General features: G+C 43.3%; 2 protein-coding genes across 10 annotated transcripts; one reads left to right on the top strand and one right to left on the bottom strand.

Moving 5' to 3' along the window:
* The first annotated feature begins 19119 nt into the window (after positions 1-19119).
* LOC109775594 (B3 domain-containing protein Os03g0622200-like) lies at positions 19120-20835 on the top strand. 2 transcript variants are annotated; one of them, XM_040386573.3, is made up of 4 exons: positions 19120-19334; positions 19483-19936; positions 20029-20231; positions 20376-20835. In XM_040386573.3, the coding sequence occupies exons 1-4, from the start codon at positions 19209-19211 to the stop codon at positions 20649-20651; spliced, it is 1059 nt and encodes a 352-aa protein (XP_040242507.1). In that variant the 5' UTR covers positions 19120-19208; the 3' UTR covers positions 20652-20835. The 2 variants fall into 2 exon arrangements, with proteins under 2 accessions (XP_040242507.1, XP_020189910.1); XM_020334321.4 differs by having other exon boundaries at positions 20316-20835.
* A 209-nt stretch (positions 20836-21044) lies between these two features.
* LOC109775599 (uncharacterized) lies at positions 21045-24872 on the bottom strand. Of its 8 annotated transcripts, none has more exons than XR_005753587.3 (4): positions 24644-24872; positions 24425-24560; positions 23108-23177; positions 21045-21420 (listed from the first exon to the last, which is right to left on the bottom strand). XR_005753587.3 is itself a non-coding variant. In XM_040386574.3 (4 exons), the coding sequence occupies exons 1-3, from the start codon at positions 24796-24798 to the stop codon at positions 23155-23157; spliced, it is 276 nt and encodes a 91-aa protein (XP_040242508.1). In that variant the 5' UTR covers positions 24799-24872; the 3' UTR covers positions 21045-21420; positions 23108-23154. The 8 variants fall into 8 exon arrangements, 5 of the variants coding, with proteins under 5 accessions (XP_040242508.1, XP_020189916.1, XP_020189917.1 ...); XM_040386574.3 differs by having other exon boundaries at positions 24463-24560; XR_005753588.2 differs by lacking the exon at positions 21045-21420 and adding an exon at positions 21799-22104.
* Positions 24873-26005: the final 1133 nt, after the last annotated feature.

The following is a 26005-nucleotide window of genomic DNA, read 5'->3' as shown; positions in this document are numbered from 1 at the left end:
TAAAGTTTGACTTGACAAAAATTTAATATGCAGAGTAAAAAGGACCGAAAGGAGTACAAACAATAATTTTCCGCCTACCCTCCAACAATCCACCTTTATTATTTGCCAGCATTGTTGTAGGAGCATGTTTTGTCTTTTGTTTTTACATGATCATGGATTTTGGATATATATTTAAAAAACACAGTTATATTACACACTTCACATCCCACTATCATGTAAACACGACATAATAGATCTACCCCTGAGTGTGATTGGCTCGATGTAAATGGCCAATCCTCGCCACGAAAATAAAGGTTTTCTTAGGAAACATGGATATCCCACGCATTCACAACCCCCCTCCCCCTCTCCAAAGGATTTAGATGTTTTATTTAATTTCATTGTGTTTGGTGAGTATTTTAAAAAATGTTTGGAAAATAATTATTTTGATCCAATAGACATGTTCCTTTTGTGAATGGACATGGTTTGTTCTTATAGTACTCCCTCCATTTTTATATACAAGGCCACAAACTTAAATTACATGTACCAAAGTAAAATTTAATGCCTTCTTTGCAAGTCAGCTTTCCTTTTCATTTACTGAGATCATTAATACCCCACATGCATGCAAGAAAATTGAGAGGAGGAAGTAGCTGACTGTCATTATGACTGCATGCATGCAACTATTAAACAGGTTGCTAGTATGAGAAAATATCATTAATTTTGTCTTGATTACTGTTGGTGGCCTTGTATAGATGCAAAACGTATATTTCATAATGGCTTTGTATAAGTAAATGGAGGGCGTATTATTTTAATTGTTTTGGCATTCGGGGTAAGAAAATTAAAAGCACGCTCGTCATGTTTGTCTTTGGACTATGGAACAACTAATGAGTTAGGTGTAAACTTATGTGTAATACATGAGCATATTCATGGGCATTAGACATATTAAAATAGTACCTCTTTTACGTACAAATCATGTTTGTGATGTCAAAACATTTTCATGAGTTATTTAGTCATCAGATATACAACCTCTTATGATGTGAAGGCTTTTTACTAGCATGTATGATCATTACAACTATGCCCACCTCATAACAAAAGAGTCTCTTAGCATGCCCATCAGATAACTTAATCGAACTTATCAATTGATATGGGTGACCATAAAACATTTTTACTCAACATGTCTTAAAAAATACTTTCTCTGTATATTTGTTTACGGGAGTACATAATACTCCACTAAACACACTCAATCAATATGTGTTACTATAGAAAATCCCCACTAACATTCGTTAATAGCTATTTTCTACTACGAGGATGAGCCATATCACCCACAAGTATTAGCTATATGATCAAGTAACTCATGTACTTATATCATGTGATTTCTTTGTGTCGCGTTCCTCAGGTGTTATGTTGCATAACTGGAATCCCAGCTCTTACCCTCTACACCCCCCCTTCTAAATTGCTTCTCTCCATCCATAAAACAATGGAATTGCTTCCTATGGGGACCCAGACACCCAGTCCAACTAACTAAATCACCCTTGTGCCTACATTAATGATACCATGACAGTCTATCGATGAGCATAATAGAACTAATATCCTGATGGCATCGGCCGCGCGGTGCCGGATCTCGCCACTCCGGCCATCGTGGAGGAACCTGGACCTGGGGCGGCGGCCCCGTTAGGCATGGCGACGGTGCCCTCGGCTGGCGACGTTCACGGGGGGTGGATGGACGGCGTCTTGACCGCATGGGCGGTGAGTTGCCGGTGGATCTCCTCCGCGCTGCAGGCTCTCTCCCACTGCACTTGGTGGCTTCCGATCGCGGTCGTCGGCCTCGGTGCGTTCGCTGGGGCTGGTAGAGGCGACATCGGACCGGAGAGAACTCTGGATGACTCGTTCATCCCGACGGTGGCGATGACCAGGGTCACCGTTCTCCTCCTTGCAGGCGCCGTCGAGGTCCCTGCCCTCCACCCTGACCCCATGCCCGGGTGAAAACCCAAAATCTCCTTAGATTGGGCGGAGCGGCACTGCGTGTATCGTACCCTTCTTGGAGGCACCGCCTGGGGCATTTGGGTGCTCGATTAGAGGAACTGCAGGCGGAGGGGATGGGACCAGTGGCAACACGTGGTGTTCGCGACGGAGGAGTGGCGTGGCATTTGGCACGTCGACAATGGCGGGTCTCAGCGGCATGGAGCAGCGGGGTCTCGCCGGTGGGCGTGTGTTGATGGACGAGTGCGGGATGGTGGCGTTGTCTGGCATCATGGTGGCGTCAACGGCAGCTAGACCGGGCAAGGTAGATGCAGCAGTATAGCACTGAAGACGGATTGGTGGCAGGTGGCTGCGGCGGCCTCATACCCGGCAGGCATCCTGGTTGAGGAGTGCGACGGACTGGTGGGTGCCCCATACCCGGCAGGCGTCCTGATTGGGACCTCAGGTCTTAGATGTTAGGTTTGGCTGCGAGTTCTGTTTGGTATTAGGCCCAGACTATCAGCATCCCTTCATCAACTGCATAGGAATAGCGACAGATGTTGCCTAGACGGTGGCTTTAGTCTTACTGTTGTATGACTTTGTAAGGTCTTGTGTGAATAATTAATAAAGTGACAATTTGAACAAGTACTAACATAAGCTATATTGCCGATGTTTTCATGGATCAAATGGAAACGGAGGCTCGTTCTTCCTGGACTTTAGTGTGACCAGTCATTCCCGGGAGTCAAGGAGAGTATGCGTTTATTTGTAAGTATCTGAAAAAATGTGTTGCATCAGTCACTTCTCGTATAAACCATCAGATCTTCATCCAACAGCCCAAAATAGATCACATGTTGTTCATCTTCTTCCTCCCACACGTTCTTGCGTCTCCTTCATCGCGACGGTTCCTCCTCCTCCCCTGCGCTTACCAAGGCCTAACCGCCTGCCTCCACCCCCCGCGGCAAGCGGCTGTCGCCGTCTCGTCGTCCCGCCCTTCATCCACCACCGTGTTGGCTGCCGCTCTGGCCATCCCTCTAAGCACCGCACCATTGATGAACAACTCCGGCGATTCCCTGCACCCCTCATCCCTAAAATAGATAATGGAGTCGTGGCTTCCTCCTAAGATAGATAATGAAGCTATGCCTTCCCCGTAAGATATATAATGGCGGCTTCTAAAACGTGTGCATGTGATGTACTATTTATGTTTGCTGCATCGGCTGTAGGTTCCGATATGTTATGTGAATGGATCGGCAATGACACCGGTTTTAGATATGGGAGTAAGAGCACTCCACATTATCGAGTTTGTAGATGTGAGTGGTGGCTTCCGATGGCTTGATGTATGTTCTTATCATATCTTTGTTGAATAATGGCCGTATGCATCGATTGATGCAGAGGCCGGGGGTCTTAACCTCCTTTTCCAAAAAGAAAGATAATGGAGTTGATTCTCTGACGAGGTGCGTTCTGAAAAAAGGAAGGAAGAAGGAAAAAAATGGAGTATTTAACCAAAAACTACCACATTTCACGGAAACGTGACAGAAAACTACCACTTTACGATTTTGTGGGGAAAACTACCAGATTTGTCCTAATCCGTGGCAAAAAACTACCAAGTGTCGAAACTGGCCGCTTCACCCACGCTAAGCACCAAACTGACCAGCCAGTCCCACGTTTCAGGTGCCACGGTGGTCAACCGACGCCCGCCGCGCGTTAACGGCCGTTAACGGCGCGTCCGCGGTCGGAAACGGCTGTTGTCGGTCGGCCAGGTCAAGACCTGATCCAATCCATTCCTCTCTCGCGCTTCACTCTCTCCCTCCTCTCCCTCTGTCCTCTGTCTGACCTAGGTGGTGGCCGCCATGGCGTCGGTGAATCCGGACGGTGGCGGCGGCGATATGGGTGACGGAGACGTCGGCGCCGGTGGCACAAGTTTGGACGCTGTGGGCTCGTTCTCTGAAGTGGATAACTAGTTGGGGAGCAGCAGCTACGCGATGCAGGCAGGGTTTCAGCAGCCGGAGGCACCACTCACCCAGTCATCGCCGGCGCCTGGATGTTGTAAGGGTGGTAGGTATGGAGAATCTCTTGCTTAAATGCACATGTTTTGTTCAATCTGGCAACTTAGTGAGACTTGTTTATGTTTGTTGAACATGTTTAGTAAACTTTATTGCAACTCTAGTTCTGACAATTTCAATTCAATTGATGAGCACATATTTGTGCAATTTGGCTGACCAGAAGTGGGAGATTTGGTTTCATTTAGAAGGAAGAAACCCTGTGAAAAGGGGTATATATGAGTCAGATATATCTTTTCTTACTCTACAATTACTCATTGCTAGTGAAGGGTATGGGGAGAGTGATTACATATACGATGTGAAGGAGGAGGAAATTGGATCTGAAAGAGTAAAGTATTTAGGTAATGAAGCTAGTGCTCATGAAATGTTGGAGTTTTTTCATCATGTCAAGGTTGTGAACATAAAGGTTGTGAGAAATGTTGAACCTGGAATTAGTACACAGGCTAATGAGAATTACATGAACACTCAAGAGAGCTGCTGTGTGAAAAAGGTTGTGGAGCAATCTGAGCTTCAGAATCAGATAGATGATAGAAAGGCTCAGCTTGAGAGGAGCAGGATTCAAAGAGAGGCAGATTTGAACCACTTTGAAGGAGACACCGAAGTGTTTGAATTTTGTTCAAATGATTCAGTTCATTCAGATGGGAGTGCTGAAGCTGTTCAAATGGAAATAGAGTGTGCCTCTGAAGAGGACAGAGCATTGGAAAGTACTGCTATTGTGAAACATGTGAAGAGCCCTCGTCCAACTAGCAGATGTCACAATGAGGTAGAGAAAAAACGTTTTGAAGATTGGTTTCCTGAAGCAGATGAATTTTGTTTTGCTGGTGATGTAGGCATAAGTGATGAGGAAGAAGAAGATGAAGTTGAACTACCGTACCTCATGAAGAAGCCAAAGACAAAGAGTAGTAAGAAAAAGATGAAGGAAAGGGTATATTTTGACCCCAAAATTCCCAATTCACATTTACTGTTGTGCAAGAGCTTGTGTTTTGACAGTGTTTACCAGTTCAGAGAAGCATTAAGGAATTTTCACATAAGGACTTTGAGGTCTTTTCACTACCACAGGAACTCCCCAACAAGAATTATTGTTTGGTGTTCACAGAGAGAGCATGGATGTGAATTTTACATGTGTGCCTCCAGGATAGCTCATGAAAGAACTTTTTGCATTAAGAAGTGTAACATGGAGCACACTTGTTCAGCATCAGCAGAGAACACAAAGGTTACTACTAAGTGGCTTTCAAAAGCAGTTGAGCCTTCTCTTAGAGCAGATCCTAGAGCACCTGTAGATGCACTTATTAAAAACAACAAAGTCAAGTTTTCAATTGATGTATCAAGGAGTGTGGCCTATAGGGCAAGGAGGAAGGCTATGAAGGTTGTGCAAGGTGACCAGAAGGAGCAGTACTATAGAATGAGGGCCTACCTGCAAGCAGTTATTGATACAAACCCTGGTAGCAGGTGTATAGTTACAACATTTGAGGACCCAGAAAACCCTACACCAATTCCTAGATTTAAGTACATGTTCTACTGCTTGCATGCATCAAAGCAAGGATTTCTTAATGGTTGCAGGCCCTTTATAGGTAAATCTACAACTGCATTTTGTTCAAAATATCTTGTTCATAAATTTATGCTAGCTAATTTGGGTATGGATGCAGGGCTTGATGGTTGCTTCATCAAGCTAACCACTGGACAGCAAATTCTTGCAGCCATAGGAAGAGATGGCAACAACAACATCTACCCCATAGCCTTTGGTGTGGTTGATAAGGAAGATTCAGAGAGTTGGACATGGTTCCTAACCCATCTTAGATGTTGCATTGGAAGTGGAAGCAAATTTGGAACCTACACCATTATTTCTGACAGGCAAAAGGTATGCACCCTATCTTAGCCAGTAGTTCAGATATATATTGTTATTACTGGCTATATTTCTTTTTGTTCATGACCATGGTTATTAATTTATAATCAGGGTCTTCTTAAGGCTATAAATGAGGTGTTCCCTGATTCCCCTCAGAGATACTGCCTGAGGCACATATATGCAAATTTTCAGTCAGCTGGTTTCAGAGGAGCAGAACTAAAGAAGCTAGTAGATCAGGCTAGCTACTCATTCACCAAACATGGCCATGAATTAGCAATGGCAGAGCTTAAAGCAGAGTGTGAGGATGCCTGGAAGTGGCTTAAAAAATTCCAAAGGAGACTTGGTGTAGGTCTGCAATGGATTACAAATGCAAAACTGATCTTGTTGTGAACAACCTTAGTGAGGTTTTCAACAAAATGATCCTTGATGTTAGGGCCAAACCAACTAGGACTATGTTTGAAGGAATTAGGACTAAGAAGATGATCAAAAGGCAGATGACTAGGGAAAAGACAGAGACCAGCAGGTGGATGATCACACCCAACTATTCAGAGAAACTGGATGAGAATAAGAAGTATGTCAAATTTTGTGAGGCGCATAGGGCTGGTCCTGACATTTGGCAAGTGTCTAGTGGTGAAAATCAGTACTGTGTGAACATAGCTACTAACTCATGTGACTGCAGGAGGTGGGACATGACATGTGTGACATGCAGTCATGCAATAGCAGCAATGAGCAAGCTTCACATGCACCCAGAGAACTATGTGCATGAATTTCTCAAAAAACCACTATATGTTGAAGAATACAAAGACATAGTGTACCCTGTCCCTGGTCCTGAATCCTGGCCTGACACCCATACTCAGGATATTGAGCCCCCAGTGTTCAAAGAAAAACCAGTGAAGAAACAGACAGCTAGGAGAAAGGGCCAGTTTGAGGTGCCTGCACCAAAGGACACAAGCAGGATGGGAACAATTACATGCAGCAATTGTGGTCTACAGGGCCATAGATATACTAACTGTGGGAAAGCTCTAAAACCAAGTCTTGAGATGAGAAAGAACTTACACCAGGTCATTTAAAAATGTTGCATTCTTTGTTTAATTATTTTAGGTCTGGTCTATTTACTAACTGTTTTAATTTTGTCATGCAGGAGAATAGAGAAATTTTTAGGGGTTCCTCTAGTGCTACACATCCACCTCCACAACCACCACATCAACACCAAACTTCACAGATGCCAGCCTCATCTGCTCCACCTCCTAAAGCAACGAGGAATAGAAAAACAGCAGAAGATAAGAGAGGTTCAGCATCAACAGTTTCAGCGGGAGCAGTCAGGTCTTCACCAGCACCTCCAATAGGATCAACATCAACAAGAGCTCCAAGAGGATCAGCATCAACAAGAACATTCAATGCACCAAGAACATCCACTGGAGAACCAGGGAAATTAGCAGGCAAGAGGAAGAGGAAACCTCCTAGCAAGTTTGCAGCCTATTTCAATGCTAGTGGAAACAAATGAAACTCTATTACTAAGTTTGTGTTCTGCTACTAAGTTTGATTGTGTGCTACTAAGTTTGTGTTCTGCTATTAAGTGTGTGTTAAATTCAGACATGTGAACTTGTGGAGAATGTTGAATGTATGGTACTTAATTTGTGACTCTAATTTGTGATACTTTATTTGTTTTAATTTGCCATTTATACAGTTCATTTTACTTTGTGATACTAGCCTGGTTAAATTCAGATAGTTGAACCAGAAGTTACAGACAAATAGTCTGTGTGCTGCTACTAGCCTGGTTAAATTCAGACAGTTGAACCAGAAGTTAAATTCAGACTCCCAAAAAAACTCTGCAAAAAAATAGTTTGCCCTGGGGCTCGAACCCAGGACCTTAGGGTTGTAACCATGCGTTCAATACCAATGGGCTAGTGCTAGTGATTTGTTTGACCAGCATCAGCTAAACTAATTATATTTTGTTAGCCACGTCGTGTGTTCTGCGTGCGTTGCGGCCGTCAGCGTGGTGAGCGTGCGTTGAGTAACACTAGCCGTTTCGGATTCTCAGCCTTTAATACGTGTCCACCCACCACTCTCTCTGCTCACTCGCCCACTCGCCGCTCGCACCGCCCACTCCACTTCCCCTCTCTCCAGTCAAAATCGCTGCCGACAACCACCCCCGCCGCCGTCGCCATGGACTGGCAGCGGGCCATCGAAGATCTTGCCAGCAACAACCAGGAGGTGCGCGCGCAGTACAGGGAGATCGCGCGCTGGTTCCCCAGTCTGGCGATGATGAGGAACCACGCCCGCGGCCTGGTGAAGGTGATGACAGCTGCTGAAAGCAGCGTGCCTTCCCTGCCGGCCGCACCATCCCGTCGGCGACCATTCTCCTGTGGGCGATGCGCGAGGTGCAGCGCTCCCCTGACCCCAGGCAGCGCGCCCGTTGGTGTATGTACCGCTCGTCCACCACGCCGCCGGCCGCCGCGGATCACATCACCGACGCCGTCCTCGCTCTCCCAGCCCCCATTAACAACGCCTACTAGGAGAGGCGCAATCCATGGGTCCTTGGGCCATCAGACGACTCTGACGACGAGTCCTCTGACGATGATGAGGACGAATCCTCTGACGATGAGGTGGAGGAGGTCGTCGTACTCTCCGACAACGAGCCTGATGTGCAGCTGCTGGCTCCCGTCCTCGACGCCGTGGAGGGGGACAGGAACCTCCCAATCCACATGGATGTGCTGCTGGAGCGCCGATCTGCCAGAGGTCGTCGTCGTGAAGCAAGAAGAAGATGGCGGCGGTGAAGATGTGGTGGAGCCGGCGCCGGGCAAGAAGATGAGGGCGGCCGTGAAGATGACTGCGGTGCGCCGCTCCCAGCGCCTGAAGATGCTGAAGAAGGAGGGTTGAGATGCTGCCTTTAGTTTCGTCAGTGCAAAATATTTCAGTTTCGTCAGTCCTGAACTTTCGTAAGTTCAGTAAGTTCAAATGTTCAGTTTGGTCAGCTATATGTTCAGTTTGAAACCCTACTTGCTATCTATGTATGCCAGCATTATGTCAGACTATGAATGCCAGTACTATCTATGTATGCAGGCACTATGTTTAGTTCTACTTGCTATCTATGTTCAGTTCTAGTGATTATCTACTTGCTATCTATGTTCAGTTATTTGTCAGACTATCTAAGTTGGATATGGGCAACACTGTCTATGTATGTTATCATTTCCAACTATGTCACTACTGTCAGTTAGCCACACATAATATATGCAGAGTAAAACACCCTCATCATAGATAAAACATTCTTCTTATTAACTTAGCATGAGTACTCACTTAGCATAGTAGGTCTTAACATAAAAGTCATTACATCATAGATAAAACCAACTAGTTCTTGAACCATAATAGTACCTCCCTCCCTCATACCATCTTGATTCAGGTTCTGAAAGCACATGAAACTTTCCCAAAATATACACCTAACATGCATGACATTCCAAGGCCGGCTATATATATAGGCCTACTAATTACTTAACCCACACACCAAGCACTTCACTCATCATAATTGCCTTGATCCTCTCCAGCTTATCTTTGCTGGCATGCCCAGCATTGAGCAGATCAGCAATCAGATACTCCAACGTCTTCTTCTCTTGCTTAAGTAGGTCCTTGTCCCCCTCCACTTCCTTCATGGCCTTCCTCATGTTCTGAATGATATCTGCTTGGCTTTAAAGAATGCACCTTTGCTCCTTGGCAAGCTTCAGCTTTTCCATACTTAACTCAATCTTTGCCTGATCCTCAAGTTGTTTCTTCATCTTATTTAGTTCATTGATTGCCTGGCTGGTATAGTCCATGTCATGAGACATCTTGCCATCTTGATAGTCAAAAAGCTTGGATACATCTTCCACCAACTGGCTATAGTTGTTTGACAGGAAATCAATTTCCTTCTTTAGCTTGGCCACCTCTTTCTCATGGGCTTGTTTGTCCTTCACCCTCCCCAAGTTCTGCTCATGGTACATGTCCCAAATCCTTGTTAGGCACCTTTGTAGAATCTCTGGCCAAGGACCATCCACCCACTCCACAACCCCACAGTTGACACCTACATCCTATAGAAGCAATTATTTATAATTAAGCACAAAGCACTTAGTAACAAACTTAGTACATATAACTCAAGTCATAAAGTCATTTCATTTAACTGAAACCCTTTGTTTACATCAATATGCTCTCTGAATTATGCAAACATAATTCTTTGATACTAAGCACACAACACCATATTTAGCAGCAGAGATAAATTCAGTTAACAGCTATATTTAGCAGCAGAGATAAATTCATGTAACTCTGTTCTTTTTCAGTTAACAGCTATATTCAGTTAACAACTATATTCAGTTAACAGCTAACAAATATATTCAGTTCACAGTAGACATTTAACAGGTGTTCTCAGGTTCAGTCATTTATTGAATTCAAATAACTAAAGATCTACTTTCACATATAGGCTTCCATATGTATGGCACTTTCAAGTTTCAGTTCAAAACTAAAGCACACATCTCTGCACAGCACACATCTCTGCACAACTTAATATGCTGCACCACATCTCTGCACACAAAATTCAGTTAACATGCCGCACCACACATCTCCAGCAGCAAAACACATCACACACCACACATCTCCCCCAGCAAAACAAGTAAGCTTGCAAGATTTCATACCTGCTGCACAGGACAACCCAGATATCGCCTCCCAGTCAAGGCTCCTTCAAAAGCTATCATCTTCTTCGGCCTCTGATGATGCATCATGCAAGTCGGCAAAGATTCAGTGTAAGAACCACAGAAAGATGGATACACCACACTGCCAGGGGTTTCCTGCAAAAGAAACTTGGAATCAAACCAAAAGCAACTTTGAAATCTCCAATTTGGACGAACTAACCCTAACCCTAACTCTATTCCACCATTATGCACTTACAAAGATCTGAGGATCCATTGAAACCATGCAGGTGTCCTCGTCCGAGCTCTCCTCGTCATTCCAGGATGGCATCCTCAACTTCTACCGGCAGCAATGGCCGCGGCGGCGACGGCGATATGCTCAGAGCACCAGGGAGAGGGAGAGGATGAGGAGTGAGAGCAAGCGAGGAGGAAGAGGATGAGCGAGTGGTTGAGCTCGCTCTCACTTATTGGCCGACCGACAGCAGCCGTTTCCGACTGCGGATGTGCCATTAACGGCCGTTCACGCGCGGCGGGCGGCGGTTGGCCACCGTGGCACCTGAAACGTGGGACCGGCTGGTCAGTTTGGTGCTTAGCGCGAGCGAAGCGACCGGTTTCGACACTTGGTAGTTTTTTGCCACGGATTAGGACAAATCTGGTAGTTTTCCGCACAAAATCGTAAAGTGGTAGTTTTCTGTCACGTTTCCGTGAAATGTGGTAGTTTTTGGTTAAATACTTGAAAAAATGACTGACACGACAAAAAAAATCAGGGACCTGAGAAATAGCAAAACCGGAAGAGTATTTGATTCTAGTACCACCCCGCTGGCTTGTGCCTTGTGTCGACGGCCTCTTGCGGTCAACAGAGGATTTAATTCGGTTCGGGAGGCGTGCGGTTGATAGTACTCCTGTATTTATGCACCAGTACTTCTACAATGTGGTGGGGGTAGATATAACACTTGTTGCTCAAATTGAAGAGACGCCCATCGGCAGAGCATTTCTTCCTTCCTTCCTTACTGCCCACCGGTGGACTGTTGACAGATCGCCCGCCGACCTCGCTGTGTGTAAGCGCCTCCTTGTCTATTCGTGCCCCATCTTGCTTGCAATTTTAGTCTTGCTGCTCTGAGTTATTCTCTGTCTCCATTAGCGAGGGCATGTACAAATCTAGTACTAGTTGCAAGAGAGCAGGCCTTGGAGCAAGAGGGGTGACATTGCTGCTGCCGCAAATGAACAGGACAATCATTTCTTCAAGGTCATGATTGGTGATTTCCGTGACCGAATGGTAAGATATTTCGATCTGCACTGGGTTTCCTTTCTGCAACCCCATCTTCCTCCTTCTGTGTTCAGTGTCTCCAAAGCCCACTTTTATTTTTAATTAAAGACTCAAAAGCCCAGTTGGTAGAGCAGATTCAACCAGAAGACGAGTTCCTGGAATCTTGCCATGCTGCACTATATCAAGTTTTTCTTTCAGTAGCGTCAAAGAAGAAGTTTTCCTCTTAGTAAACCTGATCTACTCCCTCCGTCCCACAATGTAAGACGTTTTTGCAAGCTAAAACAGTCTGCAAAAACACCTTAATATTATGGGACAGAGGGAGTAGTTATTAGGGTTAATATAACATGTACGTACATATGGATGGAACTGCATATAGATTCGAATGCTCCTAGTTTGTTATCTTAGATATGTTCTACACTTAATTGCAAAGAGAATGCACTTTCACCAAATCAACCATACTTGTGTTTATAAAGACAAGACCTTTCTTCCTCTGAGGATGAACACAGCCAAGTGTCGTCACCACCTTCTATGCAAGTCATATTAATGCTTTTATTTGCCTCATCTCCTCAGAACAGCTCTGTCCACACGGTATAAAATGTTCTGTCTATCTTTGCTGCTGCAGACAATACCAGACAAATTTGTGCAAAAATTTAGGGGTCAAATAACAAGAACTGTAAAGTTGGAATCGCGCAATGGAAATACCTTCGATGTCCATGTTACAGAGGACTTGCACAAAGTGGTTCTCCAGTCTGGATGGGAGGTGTTTGTAAGTGCTCATGGCATAAGCATGGGTGATTTCCTGGTATTCAACTATGACGGGAACTCTTGGTTCAAGGTTCTAATATTTGATCCGAGTGGTTGCGAGAGATTGTCGTCAAGCTGCCTCCCGATGAAAACTGCTCCCCATGATGGCCAAGAGTGTGGAGAAAAACTCACTGGAACCTTGAGCATGCGCCATGATCTTCCCATGATGGGATCACCACAAAGTGAAAGGGGGACTATGATACAATGGGATAACTCAAACCATGTGGAAAATAGTATCGTTCTTGGTTCATCAAGCGCTCCATCGTCCGACTCATCAGGTTTGAAGTTAAATATTTGGAGTAGCGTTGCCAATGTAAATTCTACTGGAAATGAGTGTACCTCTAGGCTTCACTTACATCACACTTTAAGTGTAATTTTGTACAGGGGACGGTCTATCTTTGGAAGATAACCAGGAATTGTCTTTTGTTCCAAGCCCAATTCTCCGAAACAGGGCTAATCTAACGGATATTCAGGAGAGGAAGATGAATGAAAAAGTCGATGCCATCCATTCCAAAATACCCATCTATGGGACTGTCATGACAAAGTGTAACATTTTTGGAAGCCCTTGTATTCTGGTGAGTTCTTGGACGATTATTTTTATGTTCAATGTGTAGTCTTTGAAAGTAGGTTACTTACCAGCTTTGCAGTTACTTTATAAACAATAATTTTATCTTCCTCGATTTGTTTGATTTTTTGCTCATTATTTTCTGAATGAGAACTCTAGTAGCATCATACATCCTTTTTGCTAGGCTATTTATTTAAATTAAATTTATGTCAGTGAAAAATGCAACTTTATCTAGTGCATATTAATGCGGCACATGTATGAGCAGCTAGAATTACATGTCTATTTTTAAGCTTATTTGGTTATTTAAGGCCTTCTTCCCTCTGTAATTAGGATTTATCTAGCAAATATGCTGATGAATATCTTCCGCGCGAGGACCAAACATTGATGCTCCAACGCCGCGACAAGAGTTGGAAAGTACAGTTCCATATAAACAAGAACAACACTAAGAGGCTTTTTCAAGGATGGGGAGAATTTGCAGACGACAACAATCTGAAGGTAGGAGACCTTTGTCTCTTCGAGCCCTTGCAAAAGAAAAATCGTGTGATGAATGTCCATATCATACGCAAAGCATGAAGTTTGATGGGGCATCTGCTCTACTAGTGACGACTTCACATTGGCAGCGCTAGAATTTCATCTTAATGTACACAGTACACTTATGATGATGATCTACTATTCCCTGATTAGTTGCTGGTTGTGTGAAAGTTCAGTTGCACCCTTGTTTGCGTTACTATGGAACTGGCTAGTGGAACATGTTTTGTAGTAGTAACCTATTTGTTTTGGTCCTTTATTATGTGGCTGGGACTTTGGCTCATTTGTTTCCACTTTCCTAATATGTTGGCACAAGGGAAGTTTACTTCTAATTGCTTTTGCGAAGTTACTTTTGTTTGTGTCCCATAAAAGTCGAAGCATAAGATAAGGATCATCTCCAGACTCCATAGTGTCTCGGGTAGTGGCATTTTCATCAGTGTCTCATGATTAATCTCTAATTAATTAACCGTTCTTGACCGACAAAAATAAAGCGCATGCATGACATAGGTCTGAACTCGGCTAGGCTCTTTCATGAAACATGACGCGCGGGGGGTGGGGGCAGCTCAGGAGGAGGAGCTCATGCACCACCCCTCTTCTGAAGCTTCAATAGCATGTAGAAGAAAATCCCTTATAAAAAAAGTCTCAACTCTCCTCCACTAACAGCATGGTACTAAACTTCCAGCCATGTCATGACACCCCATATGAGTCTTAGACATTAACCAGGAATTATTGTTTATATGGGCCCAAGGCCCATCTACAATTCAACAATCCCCCATCAGATCTCGGAGACAAATTATGTTGTCCTCTTCCAAACAGTATTTTGAATACCAGAATTTTCAGTGGAGACCTGTTAAGGTTAACATCCACCTAGAGGAAAGGGTTGCACTTCTCCACAACTAAACAATGGACTATGTCTTGAATTATCAGTTTGGTGTAAAGAAATTTCATTGATTATCTTACCAGTATTAGGCTACCTAAGGCTAGCTAACCCCATGGGGGAGCATATTAGTCACACTGGTTACATGTTCATGAGATCCTAGAGATTACCCTATCTCATAGACCGTGACCAACAGTTGGGCTCATATATGTGTGTTCTTAAGATCGCTCTATAGGGCAACATCTTACTTATACAAGCCTCAGAGCACATTTAAGACAAAAGTCAACCTGCCATACTGATTGTGAGAGTATTGCATCGCCAATGGAGTGGGTTAGTAAGATTACTCACCTCAGTTGACCAGTAGCTTGTTTTCCAATGTTCTATTTCACGGGATCTTAGATCACATAGATTGGGTTACCACCATGACAACTCATGTGGGTCTCATACCCATCTCCCTCGATGCATTCTTTATCACAATTCGCTAATGTAAACGGATCTACCAGATTCTTAGCGGATGGATATAATCCAAAGCTATTACTCCGGAGTTTCTTAAATGTCTAACATATTTCAATCTCCTTCTATATGCTTTCTGGATTGCATGTTCTGTTTTGAACTCTTTGCCTAGACAATTACTATCTGATTGTCATAGTTTGTAAGGATAGTCGGAATCAGTTTTTCAACCACTAGCAAGTCCATCAAAAGCTCTTGAAGTCATTCCGCTTCTATACATGATTTATCTAGTGCTGTGAGTTCTGTTTTCATTGTCGACTTTGTTAAGATAGCTTGCTTGCAAGACTTCCACGAAATAGCACCACCACCAAGTATGAACACATATCAACTTGTGGATTTCATCTCATCGGCATTAGAGATCATTCGCAACATTTAACCCTTCAACTACTGTTGGATATCCGATATAGTGAAGTCTATGGCTCACAGTACCTTGCAAATAGCGCATAACTATTCCAACATCATGCCAATGTACATCTCCCGGTTTGGAAACAAACCGGCTCAATTTGTTCAGAGCAAACGTGATGTCATGCCTAGTGAAAGTTAGGTAAATAAGTGAACCAACCAATTGAGAGTATCTCATCAGATCTATAGCGGTGCCTACAAACTTCCGAATTCACCCACTAGAATTATATGGTGTTGGAGAAGGTTTGCAATCTGAATACCCAAAGCGGCTCAGAATCTTCGCAACATAGTGAGATTGCAGAAGTGAAATCCCACCCTCATTATCGCTCAATAACTTGATGTTCAAGATAACATTAGCCACACCTAGGTCTTTCATCTCGAACTTATGATATAGAAAAGCCTTAACCTCCCATTGCTCATAGTCTTTGGTCCAAGCTTACGCTTTTTAGTTATCAGCACATTGACTTTCACCAAACAGCCCCAAGTACATAAGTAAGAGAGTGCAGTTCTTTTCTTCTCCCATTGCTCATAGGGAGTAATTTCATTATCCTTTGTGGGAACCTTATTCAGGAATCAGGCCATGAAATGATGTCGATATAGCCTCCTACACCATGCCTTGGATAAACCTCATGCATCTAACATTGGCATTGACCAAATCCGGAAGAGTGCGGTTTTTCCATTTGGCAACCCTGTTTGACTGGGTGAATATGGATGCATTTTCTCATGAATAATTCCATGGTCCACACATAATAAATTGAACTCATTAGAAAAGTACTCTCCACCATGATCAGACTGAACTCGTTTTTTTAAGTTGGTTCTCAACTTCTGCCTTATAAATATTAAAGTAGTGTAGAGCCTCATCCTTAGTATTAAAAAATACACTTGAAAAATATAGTGGAATCATCTATCAACATCATGAAAAGTTTCTTTCCATCTTTAGCTAACACACCATTCATCTCACAATGATCAGAATGTATGATCTCTAGTGGTGTCAAGGGGCTCTCCTCCGCGGTCTTGTGAGGCTTCAAGGTTGCTTAGCTTGCACACACGCATGACACTTAGAGCTTTTGGCTAAAGTGAAACTCAGGATTAAATATAACTTGGCTAGTAGCGTCATACAACCAAAATTAATGTGACAAAGACGTGAATGCCAAACCTTAGATTCGTTCACGCTTGAATGGATATGGTTCACGACTTTATTACATAAATCCATGAGGGAAAGGTGGAACAAACCCTCGCATTCATATCATTTTCCAACAAACAATCCATATCTTGATATGACTATTTTGTTGGACTCGAATACTAACTTAAATCCTTCTTTGCGTAGAAGGGATCCACTAACGACATTCTTTTTTTAATGGGGACATGTTGCACGTTCTCCAATTGCATGATATTTCACGAAGTAAACTTTAGTTCCACCGTGTCAACATCGTGAATAGAGGCATGTGAGACATTCCCCATCGGGACGGAACAATCTTGTCCGGCCTGGTAAGAAGAGAACAACAACACATCAGCACACACACACATGAATAATTGCACCTGTATCAACACACAAATCAGTGGACTGGCAAACTAAAAGTATAGTAAATCGATTTACAATACCCAGATGCCCCATTATCATTGTTGCTCATGGTCACATTGCAGACTTGGGAGTCCTGTCCTGACTTCTTAAACTTGTTCGGGCACCTGTTGGCCTAGTGACCATCTACACCACAAGTGAAGCAACCAACTTTCTTCTTGCCTTTCCTCTTACGCTTCTTCTTGAAGGTAGTATTCTGCTAGACCGTGTTCTTTCCCTTTAACTCATGGAAATTCTTCGGCACCATATTTGCGCTAGAAGGCCCATCATTCTCTTTCACGTGTAAGTCATTTGCTCTTGAATCTGCTCAACACTCAGATGATCGATGACATCCTCAATAGAGAATTCACGTCTCAAATGCTGAAGAGAAGTAGCAAAGTTCCTCCAAGAGGAAGAAGTTTACCAATTATGCATCCCATGACAAACTTGTCCGGTAACTCACACTTCAGGAGCTCGAGCACTGTATCCCATGAGCTTGTTCCAATACAAGACGGCTATCAACCATCCTATAATCGTGGAACTGCTCCATCGCATGCACCTCGCTTCCAGCATCGGTTGCGCTGAACTTAGCTTCGAGCGCACCCCACAAGTTCTTGGCAACACGCATATGCAGATATGTCATATGTGTCAACTAATATGTCTCCGATCACACTCAGAACGACTCCCACAAAGACGAGGGTGTCCTCCTTAAATGTCTTCTCCTGTTCAGAAGCAATCGTTCCAGCGGGAGTGCTACCAATGACCCAAAACACGTTCATCCCTGTGAGACACAAGATAGTCTTGGTCTGCAAACGCTTAAAATGTGTATCCGTAAACGGGCCCAATTTCAATGTAGCAGCAAATGCTTGAATCGAGAAAATCCTATGAAAGTAAGGTTTTAGATTGCTAAATATATTAGCACTTTTTTGATTAATTTAATCCACAAATAAACCATGAGGCTAGCAATAACAATATGGAGCTCATATCGATATCTAAACATGTGAGGACGTATCGAACATAGAACCAAAACATCTATGAACAAAGTAAATACATCTAGCACATGAACGAGTAAATAGGGGATGAAAGATCATACCCTTTAGTAGGCCAGGCTAAGGCCGCGGCAGTGGCTACCACTTCGTCTACACCTTGGCGGTGGCGGCAGCCATTGGGTCGGTGTTGGGGAAGTAGTCGAAGCAAAGGAGGAGGACGAAGACAAACAGGGAGCAATCGTATCAAGACTGACGCTCTCGAAAAACCTTATCGCCCTCCTATTGGTGCAGGATCGCAAGTACGAAGTTCCGGAGGCCTGCTCTCTCGAACGACAGTGCACGCGGGCGACGTGATGGGAAGAAATCAACAACAGTGAATGGAACAGTAAAGTGGTAGGGTTGAGTGCAAGAAGGAACCGAGTGTGCTAGGGGTAGAGAGTCTTGGGCCTGGGCTTAGGCCCACGACTAGTCCGCAAACAGCATACGGCCCAACATCTCGGACAATAGCAATTTCATTAGTGACTCATAATTAATCTCTAATTAATTAACCGTTCTTGACCGGCTAAAATAAAATGCACACATGACGTAGGTCTGAGCTCGGCTCGTCCACGGAACACAAAGCAAATGAGGCAAGCGGCGATAGGAGCGCACGTGTATCACTCCTCTTCTCAAGGTTTAATAGCATGCAGAAGAGAATTTCTTATAGAGGTCTCAACTCTCCTTCACTGACGGTATGGTACTGAACTTCCCACCATGGCATGACGGCCCACATGAGCCTTAGAGATTAACCAGAAATTATTGTTTATATGAGCCCAAGACACATCTATAATTCAACACAATTTTCCTAGGCATAAAATTTAATTTGACATGCAAAAATACAGTATGGCAATGTGTGAAAACTCCATTTTTTTGTTCTAAAGCTCGTCTCAATACTGGTGTAAATGCTTCCAATAATTATTATTTTTAATAATCCGGGTTGCATTTCGTTTCCGATACGAAAAGACAGGTGAAGAAGCAACCTTCCGACAGTTGTTACCCTGCCTAGCAACGTGTCACCCTGTCAGCTGGTCTACACATCGCCACACACTGCCTAGACTGGAGTAGTGACTAGTGTGCCGACATGCCGTAGTGCATTCCAGAGTCCAGTGCCCATAGGAAGCACCTCCGACTGCACACCTCCATCCATCCATCCTCTGTGATCTTTCCCTGATATCCTCCCCGATGCAGAAGATGGGCAAGAACTGCGAGCGCTGCGCGGAGTGGCAAGAGCATTGCTACTGGAGCCACATGGCTGATGAGAAGAAGCACTTCTTCAAGCTCATGGTTGGGGACTTCACCGAAAGCATGGTCAGGAATCTTCCTTTTGCCTCCCAGCCTGCACTGCAGAGCTTTCTCTTTGCATTTGCTTACATTGCCTTTGTAAACTCAAGCGTGGATCTCGATTTATTTTATCGTTTTGTATTTATGTTCATGACACTACCTGTTCTTCCTGTAGAGCTTACCTGGTAGGTTTGCAAAGAACTTCAACGGGCACATCTCTGAGGTAATCAATCTGAAGCCCCCTACTGGCAAATCTTGGAGCATCAAAGTAGCCGGCGACACCGACGAAGTGGTCCTCCGGTCTGGGTGGAAGGAGTTTGTCGACGGTCACGGTATCGGGGAAGGAGACCGCCTTCTATTCAAATACAGTGGAGCGTCCTCCTTTGATGTCTTGATGTTCGACTCGACCGGCTGCCAGAAACCACCACCTCCTCGTCCCGTCAAACGTCGCGGCTGTGATGACGACATAACAGAGAACTCTGCCAGAGCTAAAGGACGGCGATGCGGCTACCAGGCTTCCAATAAAACTGAAGAACGCGCTCCGCATCCGCCACCGGCGGCGAAGGGCGATGGTGCTGGCCTGGAGCTGACGCTTTACAGAGGCACCGGCAAGAGCATTGCCCGAGCAGGTAAACATGATATAGGCATGCCATACAGTACTAATTCGAATGCACCAGTTGGAATTTTATGTGTAACTGATATTGTAGATGCATGTATGTAGGTCTTGAGATGGACCATGGTGAGGCGGCTGCCAAGAATAGGTACTACTTCTGCAAGAATGGGCCCGTCAGCGAGTTCCATCTGACAGAGGAAGACAAGGAGGAGATATCAAGCATCCCTGTCCCGGTCGAGCCAAGGAACCCGGTGTTCGTGAATGTGATGCACGTGAGCCATGTCCGCGGCACCACCCGGACCAGCATTGTGGTAAGTGACCTTCCTTCTGAAACCCCAAACCAAGGTTGCAGATTGCAATGCCAGTATATTCACCAAATATGGTGAACTTTGTAGGAACTTGAGAGCAGAATGCTAAGCTTTGTTCGGATCGCGCTATGTTGCTTCCTTCTGCAGGGCGTGTCCTCGGAATTTGCAGGTAAGTACCTGGGAGCGATCGGCAGAGAGATCGTTCTGCGGAGAGCCGGCAGGAAAGGGGGGTGGCACGTCCGCTACATAAGCGGAGACAACTGCCGGGGCTTCTGCGGACGCGGGTGGCGCGACTTCGCCCGCCACAATGGCCTCCTTGCACATGACATCTGCATTTTTGAGTTCATGGAGGATGCACGGCGACCGGCGGCCAACGTTCACGTACTGCGGAGGCTGCACGGCCGCTTCGTCCTGGTGCGCTGAACCTGATCTCTGCCTGTGTGAACTTATGTGCTCGCCTGTACCCGTAGAACTGGCAGCTGTGTCACTGGAATAATAATAGAGGTTGGTGGTACGAGCTTATCCCAGTAATCGTGATGTATTTCATACCTCCTACGGTGTATGTCCCAAGTTCAGTTTTATCTATGTAAAACGTTATCCAGGTGCACGGAAGAAGCTTGCTATTGAACCTATAGGACAAAGATGTCACTGAGTTCCCTTAACTGTTGAAACATGAGAAAACCATACTTGATAAGGGAAAAGGATATAGTTACAAGGAAAATGATTACAAACATGTCAAGCCCAGCTATTTATAAATTACAAACGAGAATTTTAGATTCATAAATTTAAACGGTTGAAGGCAGGCACAACACGATCTACAGTTTGGCCATCAATAACGATAATACTGACAGGTCACATGTGGGTTTTCTTTGATTACTGAACTCTCAGTTACAAATTCGCTGCGAGTGTGGACTCATGGATACCGATTATGAATTAAAGATTTCAACACGCATCGCAAACAAGAAGCATCCAATGAAACATGTGCTGATCAAAAGGACGTTATTCATCATATATAAATATCAAGTGGAATGTCCGTTTGTCTAGGAGACAAAAGCTAGCACCGGGAGTGGGGAGTTTCTTGTAACTTTGCAGAATCCAGGAAAAGGAACTTAACCCAGAAGAGCTTCCAGAGAGATGCACCCAAAAGAACTGTTGTATCCTTGCGAAGGGCAGCAACTCGTCCTTTAAGTACCTGCAAAATAAGGTTGCATGCCAAGAGGTTCGACATGAAAATCATAAAAGAAAACATTGGCAGTACAAGAGCAAAAGGGTAATGTTCAGATAGGTCAGTGCATTTTACAACATGCCAGGGAATGAAAACCATAGCACATACTAGCAGGACATAAATTCTAACTAACAATACTTGACAGTAAACATAAGCTGCATTCTTGGAATAAACAGAACTGGAAAACCTTGGCTTCAAAGATTATCGGTTTCCATTGTCAAATCGTCATATTTAAAAGATAGCACCCCCCTAATCATGAAAGTTATGATGCAGCTTTTCTAGGATATCCGACAATTTCAAGCCAGAATGAGGATAATAGAACGGATGATAATTAGGAAATGAATATGTGAAAACACAGAATGATTTTGAATTCCACATACTAGCAAATACTGCCGACAGCCCAGATGTCCCACATCATATACACAGAACATGAGGCAGTACATAAAGTTAAAAGCTATAATTTTCATGACCACGTCTAGTTATACAGCCATTTATTTCATCGCGGCTATTCAATTCGCATTAACCATTTCTTACAGACACAAGATTGACAAAATAACAGAAGTACACTGCTTCAACATCAGCACCTTCACCATGCTTTAAATTGGTCGCTCAACCGTCATTCATCATCTCCATTTCCTAACAGCCCAACCACTGAATCCTCAAATCAAAATTTTCACAATGCACTGTTATTTACTACTTTATGTGGAGATTAGTTAGAAAAAGAGTTTTTTGCACATTTTTTACAGTCTAACATAATCCGAAGAGCAGTGCGGAAGAATTGGGACCTGGCACACATTCATACTGTACATGAGGACATAGTTCAAAATGGAAGACGAAATAAAATTTAATGTGAGAATCAATGCACTAATAGAATGGTTAACATTTTGGCCCAGTGGACCACTTAAGTGATAATTTACATTCAGGATCTTGAGACATAAGCCAAACATCCATATGTACTGTCTGCAAGAATTTAAAACAGATTTCAGAAATTTATCAAACCAAGGCGCATGATTACCGGTCTATCCCGGTTTGCTATTTCCATTTTTTGTTATACATTTTCCATCATACTATAGTTTCTATTCGTGTTCTATGCGCATTAATGCCAAGGTTCCATTTAAGAACCTCCCTCCCTTCCAAACAAACAATTTTCAGGGAAAAAGTGTGCCTAGGCACAACAGAACACCAAGTGCTTAATCGTGCTAGGTGTGCACTTAAGCATGCCTAGGCATGCGCTTAGGCGAGATGCACACTAGGCAGTGGCAAAATGCACAATTAACGCCTAGCGCTTTTTTCCTTGCTATTTTCTACAGGTCAGGTGCAAATTTCGTCTCCCTCGGAGAAGCCATTTGTGCTTGGCCATCCTCTCTGGGATGTTTACCCTGTAATTTAACAATCCTTACATGACTATAAACTATTTCATGGTTATCCTTAACAATGATTAAGAGTCGCTCAACTAAACATGATTAACCACGAGACTAGTCTATGAGTCTTTTTTGGCTTCCAAACCTCGACTAGTCGTGTTGCGACTAGTTCATGAGTCAGCACCCCAGCAACTAACTCAGATGTTTTCGACTCTTAATCTCTGATGATCCTTACTACACAATTCCTTTATTTTCTTGCTAACAAAAACAGTCATGGGAATAGAGAGACCTACATTATTTGACGCAATGGGTCCCAAAATTAATCTGCCTGCCCTCTGCGTCAACCATCTTTCCCATTTTTCCCTATCAAATCCCAATTTTGTATGCCCTTATATTAGTTGTATTGCTGCAATATAAATTCATCAAAGAACAAAAAATGGAGAGTTGGATATATCATCAGGCAAACACAATTCTCCACATCAATGCCAATTATGTCACTTAATAATAAATCTTTAGCGAGGAAAATCATTTTTCATCCTATAAGCCATCAGTAGATCATACCACTGTTCTAAAGGTGGACGCCTAGCCTGAGAACTCGGGTATTAGCTGGTTAGGTGCAAGGTGCCAACCCATCGTCCAGTCGAAAAACATCGTTGCGCACAAACAGCACCACGGAAAAACAAGGAAAACAATTTGGCACACTTCAGGGAACAAAAAGCACACACACGACCAACTGAAGTCTGTCTGATGAAAAAATGGATAAGCACAAATTTAAGATTAGTTCAGGTTTGTAACGGATTATGAGGTGGGGTTATGTGCTTACATCAACCCCGTCAAAGTCTTCTAATCACCCTAACCAAAGATTAAGCTATCCTAATGGGCAATAAGCTAATGCACATAATCCAGAAAAATACAATTTCGCATTTTAAAGTAAATAATGACCAAGGTTTATTATAATGTAAGATAGTTATTTACTTATGTCAACCTCGTCAAAGCCTTCTAATCGCCCCCAACCAAGGATTAAGATAGACTAATGTGCAATAAGCTAACCCACGTAATCCAGCCAAACAGCATTTTACATGTAAGGATATGCTTCTGATCAAGATTGCTCCTAGAGGTTAGTAATGACTAATGAGTGTCGAAACAACACTGCAACAGATACAATTCATTCATTATGTGGACAAACGCATCTTGCATTTTAACCCCTTGAATTCAGTAGGAAAAATCATTTCCAAATAATTCCAACACTGAACTATATTCTTACCATGACTATAGTCATCAAGCAATTTCAACTCAACATGACTTAGTCAAATACAAATCACACTGTACATATACATACTTCCATATTAAAGCCTATTAGTACCAAAATGCACCATTGCAGTGATAGAGCGAAAACAATGGTCCGAAGACCACAACCCTCCAACCAGGAGAAATTTCAAGCCATGATAGCAATCCTCCCAATGCACACACATAACAAATCATCACGCAAATAATGATTGCATAAACATTATTTTCACATCTAGAACATTCCCCAAAAATAATTATGCATCTAGAATGTTAAAGGGGTAGCTTGTGATGCAGGCAGGTACGATGTTTTCATGATAACTAACTTGTTAGCGATCCTGACAAGTGCGGCAGAAGGGGGTACCCTGGGAGAGCTCACAGCACGCCCGCGCGCTCGACGCGCAGTGCCCCGTCAGCCTTGCGGCAACCAGCGCCGGCGACCCCATCAACGCCGCCAATGGCCTGCATCGGATTAAGACCACTTGTTACAGTCACATCACATCACCGATTTCTGGCGTATCGGGGAGGCATTTCGTCCCGACTACCTTGCGGCGGCGAGAGGGGAGGAGGGCGCCGAGGCAGGGATGCGACGGGGAGGGGCGGCGGGAATGGGGGCCGCGCGTACGCGCGGGGCAGTGGAAGCGGTGCGACCGCGGACGGCGGCGAGGAAGGAGCGGGAGGCTGCGCCGCGGAACGCCATCGCTAGGGTTTCGTCGGAGAAGGTGGGGACGGCGGTGGTGGCGTGGTGGGGAATTAGAAATGGCGAGGTTTAGGGTTTTAGAAAAATGCTGCAGTTCTGGGCTTCTGGCCCATCTACCCCTGCAATAATTTTACGAAGGGAAGCCTCGCGTCAGGGGGGGCGCCAAATGGCCCGCTAGGCGCGCGGGAGGCCACGGCCTCGTTTCTATGTTTTTTTCCAAGTTAAATGTGTATAGAGAAACTGTTTCTCATGTATACGAAAAAATGTATAAAAAAATACAAAGGGTGTGAAAAAAAGTTGATCATGTATTTAAAAAATGTTAATAAAGCATTTGGAAAAACTTAAAAAAGCATTTGTAAAATGTTAATCAATCATTTGAGAAATGTTAATTATGTATAAGAAATCTTGACCATGTATTAAAAAAGTTAATCCTGTATTGTTATTCAAAAATTTATTAAAATTCTATTTTAAAAATGTTAATCAAGCATTTGAACAATGTTAAATGTATATAGAAAAAATATTGACCATGTATTCAAAAAATAATAATCGTGCATTTAAAAAATATGTTAATCAAGCATTTGAAAGAATGTTAAATGTGTATAGAAAAAATGTTTATCATGTATAAAAATGTAATCTTGTATTTGAAAAATGTTACTAAAGAATTTGATTTTTTTAAATGTGTATAAAAAAATGTTGACCATGTATTAAAAAAATTGTTAATCTTGTATTTAATAAATGTTAATCAAGCATTTGAAAAAAAATAAAAATGTGTGCAGAAAACATATTGACCTTGTATTCAAAAAATGATAACTTGTATTTGAAAAAAGTTAAACTTGTATTAGAAAAATGTTCCTGGCCTATACGGAAGATGAATAATGAATACCAAAAGAAACAAAGGAAAACGAAAAATTAATGGCAAACGAAAAGGAAAAAGAAAAGAAACCAAAGGAAAAAAGGAGAGAAAAAAAAAGAAAACCCAAAGTAAGAAGAAACAAAAGCAACAAAATGAAAACCAACAAAAAAACAAATAAAAATGAAGAAAAACCCCAGTGAAATCTAATGAAAGAAACAAAGAAAACTAATGAAAAAGCAAAGAAAACAAAGAAAATCGCGAAGAAAAAAGAAAGAAAAAATGGAAAAGAAACAGAAAGGAAAATAACGAGCAAGACCCAACGAATTCAGAAAAAAGGAAAATGAAACCCAGTGA

The sequence above is a fragment of the Aegilops tauschii genome, chromosome 4 (assembly GCF_002575655.3).
Source record: "Aegilops tauschii subsp. strangulata cultivar AL8/78 chromosome 4, Aet v6.0, whole genome shotgun sequence".
Lineage (NCBI taxonomy): Eukaryota > Viridiplantae > Streptophyta > Magnoliopsida > Poales > Poaceae > Aegilops > Aegilops tauschii.
The sequence above is the reverse complement of the archived record's forward strand: the minus strand, read 5'-3'. Positions and strand labels throughout refer to the sequence as shown.